Raw genomic sequence first — 17,555 nt, 5'->3', positions numbered from 1 at the left:
CGGGTCCCGGCTGCCAGCCCCTTGCCAGCCAGCGTCCCGGCCACAGGCCCCGCTCAGCCCGCTGCAGGCCTAGGTGAACAGAACCCCAGGCTGGAAGCGGGCTGAGCAGGCTGGCGGCATAAGATCAGCATTTTAATTTAATTTTAAATGAAGCTTCTTAAACATTTTGAAAACCTTGTTTACTTTACATACAACAATAGTTTAGTTATATAATATAGACTTATAGAGAGAGACCTTCTAAAAAACGTTAACATGTATTACCGGCACGCGAAACCTTAAATTAGAGTGAATAAATGAAGACTCGGCACACCACTTCTGAAAGGTTGCCGATCCCTGGTTTAGATCATTGTTGCAACCACTGTTATATATTTGCAGCAAATATTGTACAAAGGTTGTCGTGTAAGGTGTCTATGGAAAGGTTATGATTTGCTGATTATGATTATGCTATCTGTATGGGTGTATCATTTTTGTAGTTGATGTTATGAATATTGGCTGTGTACTTGTATCTCAATGTGTTTTGATTCTAAGTAGCCTCAGTGAAGCATTTGGTCAGCTTCTTGAGAAAGGACTATTCTCAGGGCTAGTCTACACTACCCGCCCGGATCGGCGGGTAGAAATCGATCTCTCGGGGATCGATTTATCGCGTCTCATCTAGACGGATAAATCAATCCCCGAATCGACGCGCGTACTCCCACCTCGTCAGGAGGAGTAAGCGCCGTCGACGGGGGAGCCACAGCGGTCGATTTGCCGCCCTCACAGCAGGGTAAGTCGAATAGGATATGTCGGTATCTTAAATCGATCCCTCCCCCTAGTGTAGACCTAGCCTCAGTAAGTGCCCAGTCAAGAAACACTTAACTGATAATGGACTTTGGGAGATGCCAATCCACATCTGAGCTTTCCTGGGAACGTTCAAACTAACATGTAAACAATGGCGTCAGCCTGTAAAGAACTGAGTCATGCATGGACATGTGACTTGCCCATGTGATTCCAAACTCCATCTTGCTGCTGTAATTTCCACAGTAAGAATAAAGGGGTGTCCTTCCACATTTCAGAGGAGATAAAAGGCCTTGGAAACCCCTCCATCGTCTTCAATCCTGCTTCTTGCCTCTGGAGGAACCTTGCTACAAACGGAAGCTCTGAACAAAGGACTGAATGACCCATCCCAGCTGGGGATGTTCCAGAGACTTGATTTGAACCTGCAGTTTATTCTATCACTGCTACAAGCCTGAACCAAGACTTTGCCATTACTTTATGGAATTTGTTCCATGTAACCAATTCTAGCTCTCATCTGTATTTCTTTCTGTTATGAATAAACCTTTGGATTTTAGATTCTAAGGATTGGCAACAGCGTGATTTGTGGGTAACATCTGACTTGTATATTGGCCTGGGTCTGGGTCCTTTGGGATCAAGAGAACTTTTTTTTTTTATTTTACTGGGGTATTGGTTTTCATAACCATTCATCCCCGTAACGAGTGGCACTGGTGCTGATACTGGGAAACTGGAGTGTCTGAGGGAATTGCTGGTGTGATTTGTGGTTAGTCAGTGGGGTGAGACCGAAGTCCTCTCTGTCTGACTGGTTTGGTGCCTTGGTGTGCAAAGGACCCCAGCCTGGGGCTGTAACTGCCCTGCTCTGAGCAATTTGTCCTGAATTGACACTCTCAGAAGTGTCCCACCAAGGGCAGCATCGTTATAGCCCCCCATGCCCATATCACCCCACTGCCCCCATCATCCCCAGCCCCTCATAGCCCCCCCAGGCCATCACTCCACTGCCCCCCCCCCCGCATAGCTCCCCCAGGCCCACGTCACCCCCTGCCCGCACATTTTGCCCGCAGCCTCCCTGCCTAGGCTGACCAGACAGTGTGAAAACTCGGGACATTTTCATTTTCAGGGCAGGGTGGGGTGTGTGGGGGGGAGGGGATAAGACAAAGCCCCCAATATCAGACGTCTGGTCACCCGATCCCAGCCCCCCACGTGCCCGTCCGGCCTCCAGGGACTGATCCCCCGGCAGGGACAGGGATGAGCCCAGAGGGGGCAAAGGGCTGGTGCTCCCTGGGCTGCCCCTCGCCCGGATCAGCTGGGGCTGCTACTCACGGGCTGCGGCTCCTCCCGAAGATGTTCTGCAAGGAAGCCAGAGTGGGGTCAGGGCAGGAGGGGGGCAGTGGGGAGCCTATCCCTGAACCAGCCCCCAGCATCCCCCTCTTCCCTCCCCATGGCACCCCCACTCCCCATGGCGCCCCCTACTCCCCCTGCCCCACTCCCCATGGCACCCACCACCCGCTACGGCATCCCCTGCTGGATCTAGTAGCCAGCCGTCTCCCCCGCCCCCAAGGTGGGACCGGTCAGCCTGGGGGTGAGGCCGGGGCTGCAGGAGGCTCAAGCTGATGTTTATCACTATGGGGAAGCAAAAATGTAACAAAAGCTGGGAGCTTTCCCAGGAGAGCCTCAGGGCTGGGCTAGCAGTGGCTGCGGGTCGGGAGTGAGGGGGGAGCCCAGGGCCGGGCTAGCAGGGGCTGTGGGTCAGGAGTGGGGAGCACTGGTAGAGCTGTGGGGGGGCCCAGGACCAGGGTTTAAGGTAACAGGGGGCTGCAGGTCAGGAGTGAGGGGCACCAGAAGTGAGGGGAGACCCCAGGGCCAGGCTAGCAGGGGCTGCGGGTCGGGAGTGGGGGGCACCAGCCGAGCTGGGGGGTCAGGGATCCCAAAGTGCTCACACCCCTAAGCCATCCCTGCATGGAGCTGCCCCCCGCAGGCCCTGCTCTCTGACCCCCAAATCCCCCAGCGCTCCCTGGACTCACCATGCTGGGAGACGCAGACCAGCCCTGCCAGCCCAGCAGCAGTACCGATGCAAATGGCCCAAAGGGCACAAACCCGCATTGTGCTGGGGATTTGCATGAGCAATGGGAGGGGGGAACGAGACAGGAAGGAGCAGAATCTGCCCCTCCCCCCGCGAGTCCCTTTCCTCCTGCCCCCTCCCGAGCCCCAGGATCTGGCCTGGGGCAATGGGGGAGGAAGAGGGGAAAGGTGCTGGAGGGGTCTGTGGGGGAGCTAGGGAGGCTGGTTCCTGCTCCCTGATGAGGCTCACGGGGGATCTGATGTCTTGCCAGCTGCCAAACTGGGGTGGCAGGGCCGAGACCCCTCCCCCAGGGGCCGAGCCCCCAGGGAGGAACCCACAAACAAACAGCTAAGCCCCTTCTACTAATCAGAGTTTATTTCATCTTCATGTCACAGGGCGGGGGGAAGATCAGAGACGCCAGCAGCTTCCAGGGGGAGGGGGGAGAATCAGCAGGGGAGGGGCGGAGAGGGGGGCACCAGAGGCAGGGGAAGGGCCAGGATGTTGGGTGGAGCAGGCACAGCTACAAAAGGGTGAGGACAGAAATATCCCTGAGGGCAGAGCCTGAGTCTGGGGCAAATACTCCTGCCCTATGGGGGGCAGCAAATGGGAGGTGGCTGCTGAGACCCCCTGTCCAGGCTCAGGCTGGGGGAGCCCCTTTATCCAGCCCCGGGGCCCCCTGGCATCCTGCGCTGGGCTCCGGGCAGCCTTTGAAGGGGCCAAGGTTGGGGGGCAGGGCCCATCCAGCCCCGGGTGTTTGACGTGTGCTGAGTTGTTGGCACCCGCGGGCGGGTTCCTGGCACAGCCGGGGGCGGGCGCCCCTAGCCCCGGCAGCTGGGCCCCTCGCAGGCCTGGAGCTTGATCAGCCGCTGGTTCAAAGCCTCCAGCAGGGTGGGGTCCACGCTCCGGGCCACGTTGTGGAGCTGGTGGGGGTCGGCGGTCAGGTTGTACAGCTCCACGAAGGCCTGCAGGAGCCGCACTGGTCAGTGGGAAGCCCCCACCCCACCAGGCCCGCCTAGAACACCTGGCAAACCAGGGGGCTCAACGAGCCAACGGCCTCCCTGGGGGCAGGAACCAGGACACCCTTGGAGCCCCAGATCCCCCGCCAGCCCCGGGATAGGCCCAGCCCTGCCCGGCTCCCCCAACAGGGGACAGGCCCAGCCCTGCCCAGCTCCCCCCACCTCACCAGGGGGCAGAACCTGCCCTGCCCGGCTCCCCCCCCGGGGGACAGGCCCAGCCCTGCCCAGCTCCCCCCCCCGGGGGACAGGCCCAGCCCTGCCCGGCTCCCCCCTCACCTCGCCAGGGGGCAGAACCAGCCCTGCCCGGCTCCCCGCCCCGGGGGACAGGCCCAGGCCCATGCAGCCTAGGGGGCTGTGGCCGGGGGTACAGGGCTGGCTGCAGCGCTGGGCGCCCGGCTCACCTGGCGGTCAGCGAACTCGCAGTACTGCAGGCTGTGGGGGTGCAGGGCTCGGACGCAGGCGTAGGTGTTGTTGAAGGCGTCTTCACACACGCAGTCGGGGAAGCATTGCTGGGGGCCAGGGATCACCGTCAGCGCATTACAGCCTCTCCCGCCCCCGCTGACCGCCCCAGTCCCCCCGCGTCCCCGACACCTTCTTCACCACAGACCCGCCTGCCACTGATATCCCATCCCCCGGCCTTCTGACCACCACTCCACAGCGGGGGGCCCAGCCCCCCCAGCCAGCTGGGCTGAGCTGTGACAGGCCATCCTTGCGGGGTGCAAGCCCTCCCCCCAGTGTCCCGCAGCCAGCGGGGCCCCCAGTCCATGTATTAAGGGCTGGGAGCCAGCTCTGGGCACAAGGGACTAGCGAGCCCTGGAGAAGGAGGAGGGAGGGGTGATGGGAGCCGGAGGGGGGAGGGAAGGTGCCTGAGGGGGCACCCTGGGCACTGGGGTTCTGTGCAGGGCCAGGCAGGGTGCCAATGGGCGAGAGAGTGCAGGGGGGGTGGTGGTTTGTAAATGACATTGTGGGGAAATCAGCTGCTTTGCATGGCACCACAGGCGGGGGGAGGGGAGGCCTGGCCCTGACTGCTCCCCCGTGGGCCTTGGCAGCAATGGGCTTGGCCTGCACAGACTCACCGATACCCCTGGGCCCAGGGCTGGGCAGGCTGGGTCCCCATCCGGGTGCCCCTCCCCTGTGTACTGCACCAGGAAATCTGCCCGCCACGTGCTGGGCTGCGCCGGCGTCACCTGGGGCCAAGCACACGGTGGTTAGACCAGCCCCCCTGCACAGAGCCCCACCCAGCCAGAGGCTGCCCCGCTCCCCAAAGCGCCCCCTGCTGGAAGAGGCCGGGGCTGGGGCCGCCAGGAACTCCCCCCCAGCCAGTGCTCCAGCCCCGCTCCCCACAGCGCCCCCTGCTGGGGTTGCCGGGAACTCCCCCCCAAGCCAGCGGCTTCCCCGTTCCCCACAGCGCCCTCTGCTGGGAGAGGCCTGGGCTGGGGTCGCCGGGAGCTCCCCCCAAAGGTTTGCCCCTGCCCCCCACCCGCCCGGCGCCCTGGGCAGTGTCACCAGCAGCGGCAGGAAGGACTGCCCGTCCATGGCGGTCTGCGAGACGTTGAGGCCGGCGATGTCCAGGAACGTGGGCCCCAGGTCAATATTGAGGATCGGCTCCTGGGCAGGGGAGAGGGGCACAAATCACCATGAGTCCTGGGGCTGGTGGGGGGAGGGCGGGCCCTGGCCTGGTCCCGGCTCTGGCTCCAGCACGCCCGCCCACCCAGCTCCCACCCAGCCCAGCTCCGGCTGGCCTTGACGAGCAGGGGCTAACCCAGAGCAGGGCCGACAGGACCCAGGCGTCCTGGTTCCTGAGGAGGGCAGGGCCGTGAGGACAGGGAGGGGACTCTGCCACTCCCTGGGCACATAAAGGACCCCCAAGGGGCACAGGAACCCAGATTTCCCATGAGCCTCGGTGGCAGCATTGCCCACCGGGAGGGGGGGCACCTACCAGTCGGGTCTGGTTCGCTTTGATGCCCGGCCCCCGCACCAGCAGCGGCACCCGGATGTCGAACTCGTACAGCTGGCGTTTATCGATGGGCAGCGAGAACTGGCCTGTGGGGAGGGCAGGGGTCAGCGTCAGCCCCCACCCAGGCAGCCCCCTCCCCCACTGCCTGCAGGGACCCCGCAGGGGGACCCCACCCACCAGGACCAAGGTCTCAGCTGCCCTGGCACTGGTGTGACACTGGGCTCCGGGGATGGAACCAGCGACCCCTAAAACCGGAGCCCCTCCGTGCTGAGCCCACAGGCCCGGCTCCAGGGCCCCCAGCCTGGGTCCAAGGCCAGGCCGCGCTGGAGGGAGCCCGGGCGTGGCGCTACCCTGCAGAGGGGTGGCCGGGGGCTCACCTGCATGGTAGCCATTGTCCGAGGTGTAGAAGACGTAGGTGCTGGCCAGCAGGTCCAGGGCCTTTAGTCGGCCCACCACCCTCTCCACCAGGTCGTCCACCGAGAGCAGAGTCTGCCACCTGCAGGCACACGGGGGTTAATGGCCCCAGCCCCCAGCCAGGGACCTGTTCCCACACGGGCTGCTGCACCCCAGGCCAGGATCCCTCCCCCTCCTGCCAGCACTGCCCCCCCGGGTCAAAACCACCACCATGGGTCCCTCTGCCCTTAGAGCCACCAATCTCTGACCAGACCAGACCCGTGTCCTCCCGCCAGATATCCCAGCCCTGCCCATCCCAGCCCAGACCCCTAGCCCCCCCCCCCCCCCCGGCTGGTACCCCCCCGCCCGTCCCAGATCAGACTAATGCAGTCTCTTCCATAAATCCTCACCCCCCACACACAAGCCAGGCGGGGTCACCCATCCCTGGGCAGAAACCTGGGCCATCTCCTAACCCCCACCCAGGCCCTCTATAACCTCCCAGTCCCCTCCCCCAATGAGTCTCCCCACCCTGCCCCCTCCCAGCCAGCTCAGCTGCCTCCGGCTCTGACCTGTGCTGCACTGGGCTCCCTTTGACCCCCCGCGGGGTGCACCCCCCTCACCTCTCCCTGTAGGCCTTGTCCAGGAACTCGATGGACGTGTTGGCCATGGGACTCCTGGCCTGTCTCACCAGCCAGTGCTTGTCCTGCAAGGAAGGGAGGGTTATGGGGGAAGCATCTCTGACTCCCCAGCCCGGGGCACAGCCTGGGAATGAGGCTCAAGTCCCCGCAGGGCCAGCTCAGCCCCCCCTCCCCCCATAACCTCATCTGCCCCGAGGGGCCATCACAGCGCAGGGGACTGCATGGCCGCGGTGCTGGGGGCAGGGCTGGAGAACAGAGCGTGGGCTCCTGGTGCCCAGCCCCATGATCACACCACTAGCCCACGGCCCCCTGTGACAGCAGGCGTTTGCCCGATGGGGCATCGGCCACGCCAGAGGAGAGACCCACCCCCACCCCGGCCCAGCGTGGGATGGGCAGGGCTGTGGGAGGCTGGCACGGCGTGGCGGGCGCCTCGTCCCCACTCACCTTGCCGTGGACGTTGAAACTGCCGTTGCGGGGTGCCTTGGTGGTGTTGTAGGCCGTGGCGTAGCCTGGCGCTGCGGTCCAAGGGGAGTGGGAGGCGGGCGGGGCCAGCACCATCAGGAAGGGTGGGTGGGACCACTTCTGCAGGAACTCCAGGCTCCGGTTGGTCTGCAGGCAGGAGGGCAGAGACCTCGCTGTGGGGGAGGGAGGACGGCACCCTGGGGGCTGGACAGACGGACCCACCCAGGGAGGGGATGGAGGTGGAGAGCTGTGGGCCAGTGGGGGCGGGGTGGAGCTGTGGGGGGAGGCTTGTGTCACCCCTCAGCACCCGCTCCAGCCAGGGATCAATGGGGTTCTGCGGAGGCCTCCCCCACCCCTACTGGGCAGCCATGAGAGGCGGGTGGGGTGGGGCAGGGCTGGGGAAGGGAGGTGGGAGGAGTGCGGGGGAGGGGGCGTTCCTAGGAAATGTCAAGTTTTGTCAAAAAGCTGAAATGGGGAATATTGCCCACGGGCGATGCCACCGCCGTGCCTCCTGGGAGCTGCAGTTCAGGCACCCGTCCTCCCCATGGGCTGGGCTCCCCGGTTGGACTACATCTCCCATGATGCACCACGGCCTCCTCTCTTGGCGAGGGGAGGTGGCCATGGTGACTGTTGCATAGGCACGGTGCATCATGGGAGATGTAGTCCGAGAAGGATGGGTAATATGGGCAGCTCCGTCCGGTCCGCCCCTTCATGCACTGATCTAGCGCCTCCCTGGGGCGGCTGCACCCTTCTCACCTCCAGCCCGTTTACCCCTGCGTGGCCCTGTGCCCGTGCCCCGCGCTGGCGATCGCCCCCGAGGCGTTCACAGCCCCCGGCGCCGTGTTAGGCTCAACAAGCCCAGCTCTCTGGGCTCCCCTGCTAAGATCCTCGCAGCCCTTCTTCACTCCCTCAGCCAGGATCCCCCTGCCATTTTCATGCCCCCTCACCTTGGCAACTCGGTTATCCCCCGGTCAGCCCCACACCCAGCCGAGGAGCCCCCGTTTCAAGCAGAAATCCTGGGTGGGAATGACAGGCCCCCGACCAGCCCCAGCTCCGAGCCCCTGCCGAGGTCAGCGTGGCAGCTTGGCCAGGCTGCCCAGCGGGCGCCGGGCAGAGACTCACAATGAGATCCGTGAGGTAGTCGTCCTGGTAGCGCTGCCCGTGCCGCTCCTCTCGCCCGTTCGCCGACAGGGTGTAGTTATAATAGCGGGAATTCCCTACCTGCAGGGCAGCCCAAGGGGTCAGCCGCACCCAGCCTACCTGCAGCCCCCACTCCTTCACCACCCAGTGGCCCTTGCCTTGCTGCACCCCAGCCGCCCATGCACCCTGGGGCGGGGAGACTAGCTCACCCCCCCATGCAACCATAGTGCGGCCACTTCTGGGGTGACGCATGGCAGCTGGTCTGACAGTGAGCACAGGGACGCCGCAGCGGGGCAGGAAGGAGAATCCTGGGCCGGGGGGGGGGGGGGGGGAAGACACCAGAGAGGCACTTGCTCCTTCTCTCATCACCCTCCGCCCCCCACCCCCCAGGTTCCGCCCACACCTTGTCACGCAGGCTGGGAGCTCTTCAGGGCAGAGAACAGATCTGGGCTAAGCCTCCGCAGCTTGGGCTCAGTCCTGGGTCCCCCCAATCCCGAGGTTACGGACAGGGTCGACTGGGGGTTACAGCGACCTGGGGCCACCATCCACCTCCCCAGACTCGGAGCAGGAGCCCTGGCCAGGGTCCCCGCAAGGCCCAGCAATTCCCAGGCCTCTCCAGGTCAGAGCAAGCCGCGAGCCGCAGCCCGAAGGCTGCCAGGGGCAGAGCTGACACTCACCAGGCCGTTCCAGTAGCTCCAGCCCAGGGGCACATGCTGGACGCCCCCGGCCGCGGGCTGTCCGTACTGCAAAGGGGGAGAGGCCCCGGTTACACACGCTCACTGCTCAGAGGACAAAGGAAACCAAGCAAGCTCCTGTCTCTGCGCCCCCCCCCGCTCCCCCAGCAGCGATGGAGAAGCCCCAGCAGCCAAGCACAGCCCGGGGCCATCGGCCTGCTGGTTCAATGCCCAGAGAGTCCACCCAGACACCTCTATGGCTCCATCCACACAGCGTCCCTCGGCCTCCCAAAGGTGGATCCATTTACCCTCACGGCTCGGCTCATGAGGCAGGGCTGGGTCACTAGCCTCATGTTTCACGGGGGAAACTGAGGCAGAGAGGCCCGTGCTATGTGAGATCTCACACATGCGGTCAGCAGCAGAGCTGGGAGTAGAACCCAGGCGTCCTGACGCCCCCTGCTCTAAACATTAGCCTGGCATGGAACCCAGTAGTCCTGGCTCCCACCCACTAAAGAGCCCTTGGGAGGCAGCCCTGATCCAGCGCCCAGCCCTGGGCTCATCCCTCTTGCTGCACAGCTCTCTCAGTTCGGCCTCCACCGGCCCCCCAGTCCCCTGGGACTGTCCGCTCAGAAGCCCCTGGCTGGCTCTCGCGGGGGCCGACTGGAGCCCTACACTGCGGCTGGACAATGGGAGGTGCCGGGGAGCTTCTGGCTGTTCCCTCTGCCCCAAATAGCAACATCCTGTTGGTACTGGGCCAGATCCTGAAATCAGTGGCAAAAATCCCATTGGCTCAGCGGCTGCAAGTCCCAGGCCGTTCAAACTGGAAAGTGGCCCCTGCCCTCCCCTGGAGCTGGGCCCTGGGATCCCCTGCCAGCCGCCCGGGCTGAAGTGGGGAGGTGTTCCCCAGGGCATGGCCAGCCACAGCCCCTGCCGAGCCAGCCCCACCCGTAAGGGGCCCCGGTAACAGAGGTGGCAGGCGGCAAACTCCCCCCACCCCAAGGACTCTCCATCTCAAGCAGGCTCAGTCTAGGGTCTTCCAGCCCCCCTGCTCTAACCACTAGACTCCACTCCCCTAGCAGAGCTGGGGATAGAACCCAGGCGTCCTGGCTCCCAGCCCCCCTGCTCTGCCCACTAGCCCCACTCCCTGCCCAGGCATAGCACTCTGCCCTGTGTCACTCAGCGAGGTCTCTCGGCACCAGCAGGGGGTGCCCCGTTACCTGGTTGAGGTATTTGCCGGCGTAGAAGGTCTGGTAGCCCTGCCTCTGCAGGTAGCTGGGGAAGGCCAGTGGCTCCTGGTTCTTCTGCCAGGCCGGGCTGCTGCAGTTGCCCTCCAGGGAGTTGTTCCTCACCAGGTGGTTGTGGGGGTAGCGCCCGCTCAGGAGGCTGCTGCGGCTGGGGCAGCACAGGGGCGTGACTGTGAACTGGGCAAGAGACGAACGTTCAGCCCTGGCCCCCAGCGGCTCCCCCCACCCCGGGTCTTCAGGTGCATCCCCCGGCCCAGGAGGGGCGGCCTGTCCCCCGCTCCCTTTCCTGGCATCAGTGCCAGGCAGTGTTGGGCAAAGGCTGTTGTCCCGGACACTTGGCTGAGGGCTGGCAGGCCCCCCCCGGGTGCAGGCAGAGCAGTGGGCTCTGGTCAGGCAGCCAGGACACTCCTGGGCCTTGAAAAACTGGGGTAGGGGGATTGAGTGGGGTCCCGGTAATCGGGCCATGAGGCACCCCCAGTCATGCGGCCACAGGGGACACCCCTCTCAGAGCCCCCCAGTGGCTCTGACCTCCAGTGCTAGGGAGCCCATCTGCCCCCCCAGCGCTGTCTGGGCTCCCCCTTCCTGCGGTCTCAGCTCCTGGGGCAGCTCTCTGGCTCTGACCCCAGCCAGTCCCCCTGCCCCGCACGGACAGGAGAGCAGAGGAAGAGCCATGTGTGGCCCGGCCGTGGCACATGCAGTGTGGCCCACGAGGGGGCCAGTTTGCCCAGTCTCCGGTACGCGTGTCCCAGGCCAGTCCCCACAGCGCCGTGGCACTCACCGCATTGGGGAAGGAGACACCCGCTTGGCCGATCAGGGCTTGCGTCTTCTTCATTGGAGTCTGTAAGGAGACACAGAACCAGTCAACAGCCGCGAACCCAACGTGGCAGGGACAGAACAACGCCCGCCCCTTCAGGGAGACAGAGAACATACGGACCAGTCCGTAAGGAGGCGAGAGAGGCATATAAAATAGTGGAAAGACTAGAGAAGGGGAATCAGATGCTCCCATCCCCCTCTTCCATAATAGCAGCACAGTTCATGAATCTATGAAATAACCTATGGGACTCACTGCCACTGGATATCATACAGGCCTCAAACTGTAGCCGGATTAAAAAAAAAAAAAGAATTAGCCATTCTCTGTGTCTGAACGACACTGATGGCTTCGTTAGACAGAACACACCTTTACAAACCCGCATGCTTCAGGGCATATGCCAGCCACTAACTGCCAGGGGTCACAGAATCACAGAACTGGAAGGGACCTCAAGAGGTATCTAGTCTGCTCCCCGGCACTCATGGCAGGACTGAGTATTATCTAGACTAGACCATCCCTGACAGGTGTTTGTCCAACCTGCTCTTAAAAATCCCCACTGATGGAGATTCCTCAACCTCCCGGGGCAATTTATTCCAGGGTTTAACCACCCTCACAGTTCGGAAGTTTTTCCTAATGTCCAACCTAAACCTCCCTTGCTGCAATTTAAGCCCATTGCTTCTTGTCCTGTCCACAGAGGTTAAGAACAATTTTTCTCCCTCCTCCTTGTAACAACCTTTTATGTACTTGAAAACTGTTATCATCTCCCCCCTCAGTCTTCTCCAGACTAAACAAACCCAATTTTGTCAATCTTCCCTCATAGGTCACGTTTTCTAGACCTTTCATCATTTTTGTTGCTCTTCTCTGGACTTTCTCTAATTTGTCCACATCTTTCCTGAAATGTGGCACCCAGAACTGGACACACTACTCCAGTTGAGGCCTAATCAGTGTGGAGTAGAGGGAAGAATTACTTCTCGTGTCTTGCTTACAACATTCCTGCTAATCCAGCCCAGAATGATGTTTGCTTTTTTTGCAGCAGCGTTACACTGTTGATTCCTATTTAGCTTGTGATCCACTATGACCCCCAGATCCCTTTCCACAGGACTCCTTCCTAGGCAGTCATTTCCCATTTTGTGTGTGTGCAACTGATTGTTCCTTCCTAACTGGAGTACTTCGCATTTGTCCTTATTGAATTTCATCCTAATTACTTCACACCATTTCTCCAGTTTGTCCAGATCATTTTGAATTTTTATCCTGTCCCCCAAAGCCCTGGCAACCCCTCCCAGCGTGGTCAGGAAGGAATTTACTCTACAAGAGGCTCCTTGGAGCTAGGCCAGATGGACCCTGGTCTGATTCACTGGAGTGATTCCTCTGGAGCTACCCTTTGCTCTGGAAAGTGTCACTTTGACTGTCAGTTGTTTAGGAACCTGGCATCACCCTCCCCCCGCCGCATTGTGCTGTATAAAGAACAACTCTCAATAGAACATGGCAATTAGGATTAGCGATAAATGTGGAATCGTTAAAGGGGAAAGACCTTAAACCTGAGAGCTCTGAGACACCCCCGGGCATTTTGGAATGCTCAGGCTTTCCCTTGGCGTCTCTGTCTGCTACGCTCTGCCCCAGAGTTGGCTGCATTTCAGAGACGCTGCAGCTTGGTGTGTATCATTTGTGCTTTAGGAACCCTCATGATCTGTAGAGTTTAAGGCCAGACTTGGCTGGGCCCGTTGGTCACAGGCCAGACAACCTTGCCCTGAGCCCCAAAACCTGTGTCTAACTAAAGCACATGTGGCTGACAGGTGGGTGCAACTGGGGCTGTTCTGCATCAGAGGATAACAACCTACTACTGCTACCAGCTAATTAGCAGCTAGCTCAAAGGGTAGATGCTTTACCACTGAGGGCCTGGGCTTTGACCTCCACTGAAATCCATGGCACAGGGGGGCTGACAGACCAGAGCAGAGAAAGACCCATCTGGAAAAGGGAATCTCCCTGTGACAAAGTGGGAATTTTTCATATTTTGCATGGATAGTGTATGTGCCTCAGTTTCCTCATGTGCTGCATGGTTACTAGGTGGTGGGAAAAGGTTGTTTGCAGAGATCCAGGCGTGACTGACCCCTGGCTGGCTGGGGCCTAGGCCCATGGAGAGCCCAAAAGGACAATGATCACTCCAATTCCCTGGACATTTGGTACCTAGCAACTAAGGCATGGACCGACACCCTCCCCCTCCCCTGCAGGAAGCTAGCCGGGTGGGAGCAGCTGGAGAGCAAAGGGCTGCGGAGGGGCCAGGTGGGGGTGTTAAGTGCGGGGCTGCAGGAAGCAGGCGTCTCTCCTGGACTGGCACCAAGGAGGGGGCAGGCAGAGAGGGCTCTGGGCTGACCCTGCTGGACCAGTCTGTCACTTTCTGCTCCCTGTGCTAACCAAGGACTTTCTACCCCGTGTTCCAGACACCTAATAAACCTGACTGCTTCTACCACGCTGGCTGAGCGGGACCGCAGTCTAGGGAAGGTGGGGTGCAGTGCTCCCTTTGGGGGTACAAGTCTCCCTCAGGTTCCAACCCAGGGGACTCGACTCGCTGCAGGGAGCTCGTGCTGTGACCCAGGGGTGCTGACGGCTCCGGGGGTCGGTCCCAGGAGGCGGGGAAGCTGAGAGGCTGGCCCCAGTGAGAGTGTGACCCTGCGGGGGCTGACACACCGAGGGGGTCCTGCAGCGACTGTTCCAGAGCCGTGGAGAGCTTCCCTGTGGAGCCGGGACACCCCCAGCTCGGGGAGAGCTGGGGTCGGGAGGCGAGGGCCGGGGCTGATCTCTTGACCCCTCTGCTCAACCCAGCGTTTGCACAGTGGGAAGGGTGGGGGTTGCACAAGGCTGGCTCTGGAGGCACGTGATGAGGGCGATACTAAACAGCAGCTCTGAGGGCAGGGCGGGCTCAGAGCCCGGCCTGGGCTAAATCCAGAGTCACTTCAGATTGACACCGGGATCCAAATCCGACTCTGAGATCCGACTTGGGCCCAGCCACTGTCCCCTGCCTGGTCCTTGGAGTGCAATTCCCCTCTCCCACTGGCTCTGCTCCCTTGATTCCCGGGCTGTCACTTGTGATTCACCCCAAGGGCAGTGCACCAGAATCAGACCCTGGCCCCCGGGCTCGGAGCTGGACCCAGAGGGGCCGAGAGCGAGAGAGGAGGGAGGTGACTGCTGCTCCCCCAAGGCTGCTCTCCCCTGCTCTAACCCCCCAGCCCACACACCTGGCACCTCTGGATCGCACCCGGCGCCCACCAGCGGATCTCCACTAGCCGACCATGCTCTGGCACCGAGCCCCACGGGGCCGCTCAGTGCAGGATCGGGGCCTCGGAGCAACGTGCGTAAGGTGCCAAGGCGAGAGAATCGCGTACAGGCCCCTACGTAACCCAGGCGTCACAGCCCTCTAGGACTAGAGATCGGGGGGCAGAGCCTCAGCTGTTGTCACCCAGCACAGCTCCAAGCTGAGGCTGCGGCCCCTGGTTGCCACATTCACCCTGCGGCGCCCAGGGCAGGATCGGTCCCTCCAGCACGTCCCCTCATGCTCTGGCCTCCAGAGGTGTAGGCGGTGTTAAGGGGCTGGAGCTGCCAGGCTGGAGTGGCAGTGAGGGCAGGGCAGCGCCCGAAGGGTTAACGTTCGATCGCCCGGCATAGAGGTGACCTGACACTCAGCGCCCCGGATCAACCACTCTCCCCGCAGCTCCCAGGTGGGCTCTGGCTCAGCTGGACCCGGGGGAAGGCTCCCATCCCAGACGGCAGGACATCGGGTACTTCCCCTTGGAGTTCAGCTGGCTCGGCCCTGGTAGCCCAGGAGCAGAACCAGAAGTGGAAGGAGGAAGCGGCGCGTGTTGTGCTGCCTGGGTCACGAGTGACGGGTTCCACCAACTGAGGGCGTTTACACCCCCCGAGCATATGGGAGTGGGGTCTAGTGCTTAGAGCAGGGGGTTGGGAGCAGGACGCCTCGGTTCACAGCTCTTTCACTGACTTACTGTGCAAGTCCACGGCCAAGTCCCTCTTTGTGCCTCAGTTTCCCCTCTGTAACACAGGGATAACGATACTGACCCACCTTTGAGAGCCCCAGGTGACAGCGTCCGGGTGAGGGGGCCAATGGCTAGGCACAAAGGGGGAGGGGGGGCGGACTCCAGGTGTGTTTGACTCAGAGGGGCAATTTCCCGCCCTCCAACGCCACAGAGCGCGAATTCCAGAAGCCTCTGTCGACGCTCCAGTGAACCCTGGAGTGGCTCTGCACTGCTAGCCCTGAACTGCTCACAGACATTCGCTCATGGATTAGCGACCATCAGCTGCCTGCCAAGGGGAAACTGAGGCACATGGCGGGGAAGTGACTTACCCAGGATTGCTCAGTGGCTGGGCTGGGATCAAACACCAGGTCTCTAGGGGGGCTGTGAGGTTAACCATGAGACCCGCCCTTCCCACCACGACGGTCGGACAGCCCCCTCCCTCCATCATGCCAAAGCTCCCAAGCATGCCAATGATGTTGTCATCAACCCTGCCCAGCTGCAGGATTTCCGTGCCTTCCCGGGGCAGACAGACCCCACCACGCGCCCACGCGGAGCACCGCGCTTCGGAGAGCGATTCAGACCCCACTTTTCTTCCAAATAGGGGCGACCCCCTGCCCCCTCCCCCTGGGGTCGGCAGAGCTGCCAGCTCCGAGTTTGAACCGTCAGCTGCTTCGGGGTTAACCACGCGTTAAGTAAACCCTGCGCAGCTGCACAGAACGCGCCAAACACCCCAGCTCCTGTCACACACCAGCGACTCGAAACAACCGCCAGGCTGGGACCGACCAGTGCCCTGACTGGGATTAGGACGGACACAGCCCCCCTCTGGGAGACAGCCCGACCCTGAAGAGCTCACAGTCTGAACAGGTGAGAGGGGAAACCGAGCCGGGTCGGTGAAGTAACTTGCCCAAAGCCACTGGCAGAGGCGGGATTAGAACCCAGCTCTCCTGGCTCCAGGACAGTGCCCTGGCTAGGGGAAGTTTGGCACTATCTGGGTCAGTCCCACTGCGGCGGGGGTAGTAGGTTTGGCCGGGCGGCGGGCCAGGCAGTCCCACTGCGGCGGGGGTGGGCGGCGTGGCCGGGCGGCGGGCCAGGCAGTCCCACTGCGGCGGGGGTGGGCAGCGTGGCCGGGCGGCAGGCCAGGCAGTAGCATTGTGTTTTTACTGTGTCCCCAAGGGCCCATGACATGCCTAAGCCATGGCGTGGCCATGCAGAGGGGCTGGGCCCCGATCGGTGCCCCCTGGGCCTGTGACGTGGGGGGAATGTGGCTCTATCTAGCAGCGTGTATAGAACCGTGTCAGCTGCACCCCCAGTCTTAGCTCACAAGAGGGGTCCCACCAGCTCTCACAGGGGCCCGGAAGCCACTGATCCTTTGCAAAGGGGGGCGACTATGGGACCATGCCATGGCTGGGTGAGCAGTGCGACAGGGGCAGTGACACGGGGAGCACACGGGTGGGTCTGGCAGCATGGATGGGACCGTGGCATGTGTGACCATGTTACAGGGCCCGTGACATGGGGCGCACACGGGTGGCTCTGGCAGCGCAGCCCGGGTAACGGTGCCCGCGCCCTGTGGCCGGGGAGGGGCTGGTGGCCCCGGGCACTTACCATGCCCCCGATCTCCGTGTCCTGGTCATCGGTCAGGATCAGCACGATGTTGTGCGGGCTCCGCCGGCCCCCTCCTGCTGCGTCCCCCAGCACCAGCTGCCAGGCGGCGCTCAGCACCAGCAGGGCAGCCCAGCTCGCCGGGTGCCCCATGGCTGGGCTGCGCCCCGCTGGCTGCACGGCTCCGAGCCCCCTGCCTCGAGCCCACTGCCCAGCCCCTGCCCCCGAGCCCTCTGCCCCCTGCCCAGCCCCCAGCGCACTTTCAGGAAGCGCAACTTTGCCGGTCATATGAGAGTTGCAATTGCACAAATCACCACATGCCCGGCCCCGGCCCCGCCCCCTGGCAAGCCCCGCCCAGGCCCCGCCCCTGACGGGGGAGGGGCGCAGGGGAAGCAGCGGCCCGGGCTCGCACCCGGCACCCCCGGGAGCGTGGGCGTGGCTATATTTGCATAAGGGGCGCGGCTGCTCCCGGCCCTGACCCACGTGGGGTGGGGGCGTTTCCGCCTCAAGCTCACGCGGCGCTTATGAGCTGGGGAAGTTTGGCCGGGGGGGCACACAGGACCCCTCCCCCCCATAGAATCCCCCATTGCTCCCTCCCCTTGCCCCCAGCCCCCCATAAACCCCCATGCAATCCCCTCCCCCCGAGCTCCCCTTACAACCTCCCCCCAGCCCCATAACCTGCCTGTTCCCCACAGCCCCGGCCTGCCACCCCCCCCACTCCCTGACCCTGCTGAGCTTCCAGGGGGCCCTGCTGTGTGGGGGATCCTGT

The 17,555-nt window shown here is 62.6% G+C and overlaps 1 protein-coding gene across 1 annotated transcript; it reads right to left on the bottom strand.

Annotated features, from left to right (window-relative positions):
* Window positions 1–3,648: 3,648 nt before the first annotated feature.
* On the bottom strand, window positions 3,649–16,939 carry LOC135873729 (N-acetylglucosamine-6-sulfatase-like). Its single transcript, XM_065398366.1, has 13 exons — window positions 16,790–16,939; window positions 11,133–11,192; window positions 10,328–10,531; window positions 9,114–9,179; window positions 8,419–8,517; window positions 7,279–7,443; window positions 6,817–6,899; window positions 6,181–6,299; window positions 5,786–5,889; window positions 5,353–5,454; window positions 4,923–5,033; window positions 4,248–4,355; window positions 3,649–3,792 (listed from the first exon to the last, which is right to left on the bottom strand). Exons 1-13 carry the CDS (start codon window positions 16,937–16,939, stop codon window positions 3,649–3,651), a joined length of 1,515 nt encoding a protein of 504 aa, XP_065254438.1.
* Between the last annotated feature and the right edge of the window lie 616 nt (window positions 16,940–17,555).

Source organism: Emys orbicularis, chromosome 2, assembly GCF_028017835.1.
Source record: "Emys orbicularis isolate rEmyOrb1 chromosome 2, rEmyOrb1.hap1, whole genome shotgun sequence".
Classification (NCBI taxonomy): domain Eukaryota; kingdom Metazoa; phylum Chordata; order Testudines; family Emydidae; genus Emys; species Emys orbicularis.
This window is presented reverse-complemented; position numbering and strand designations above follow the sequence as displayed.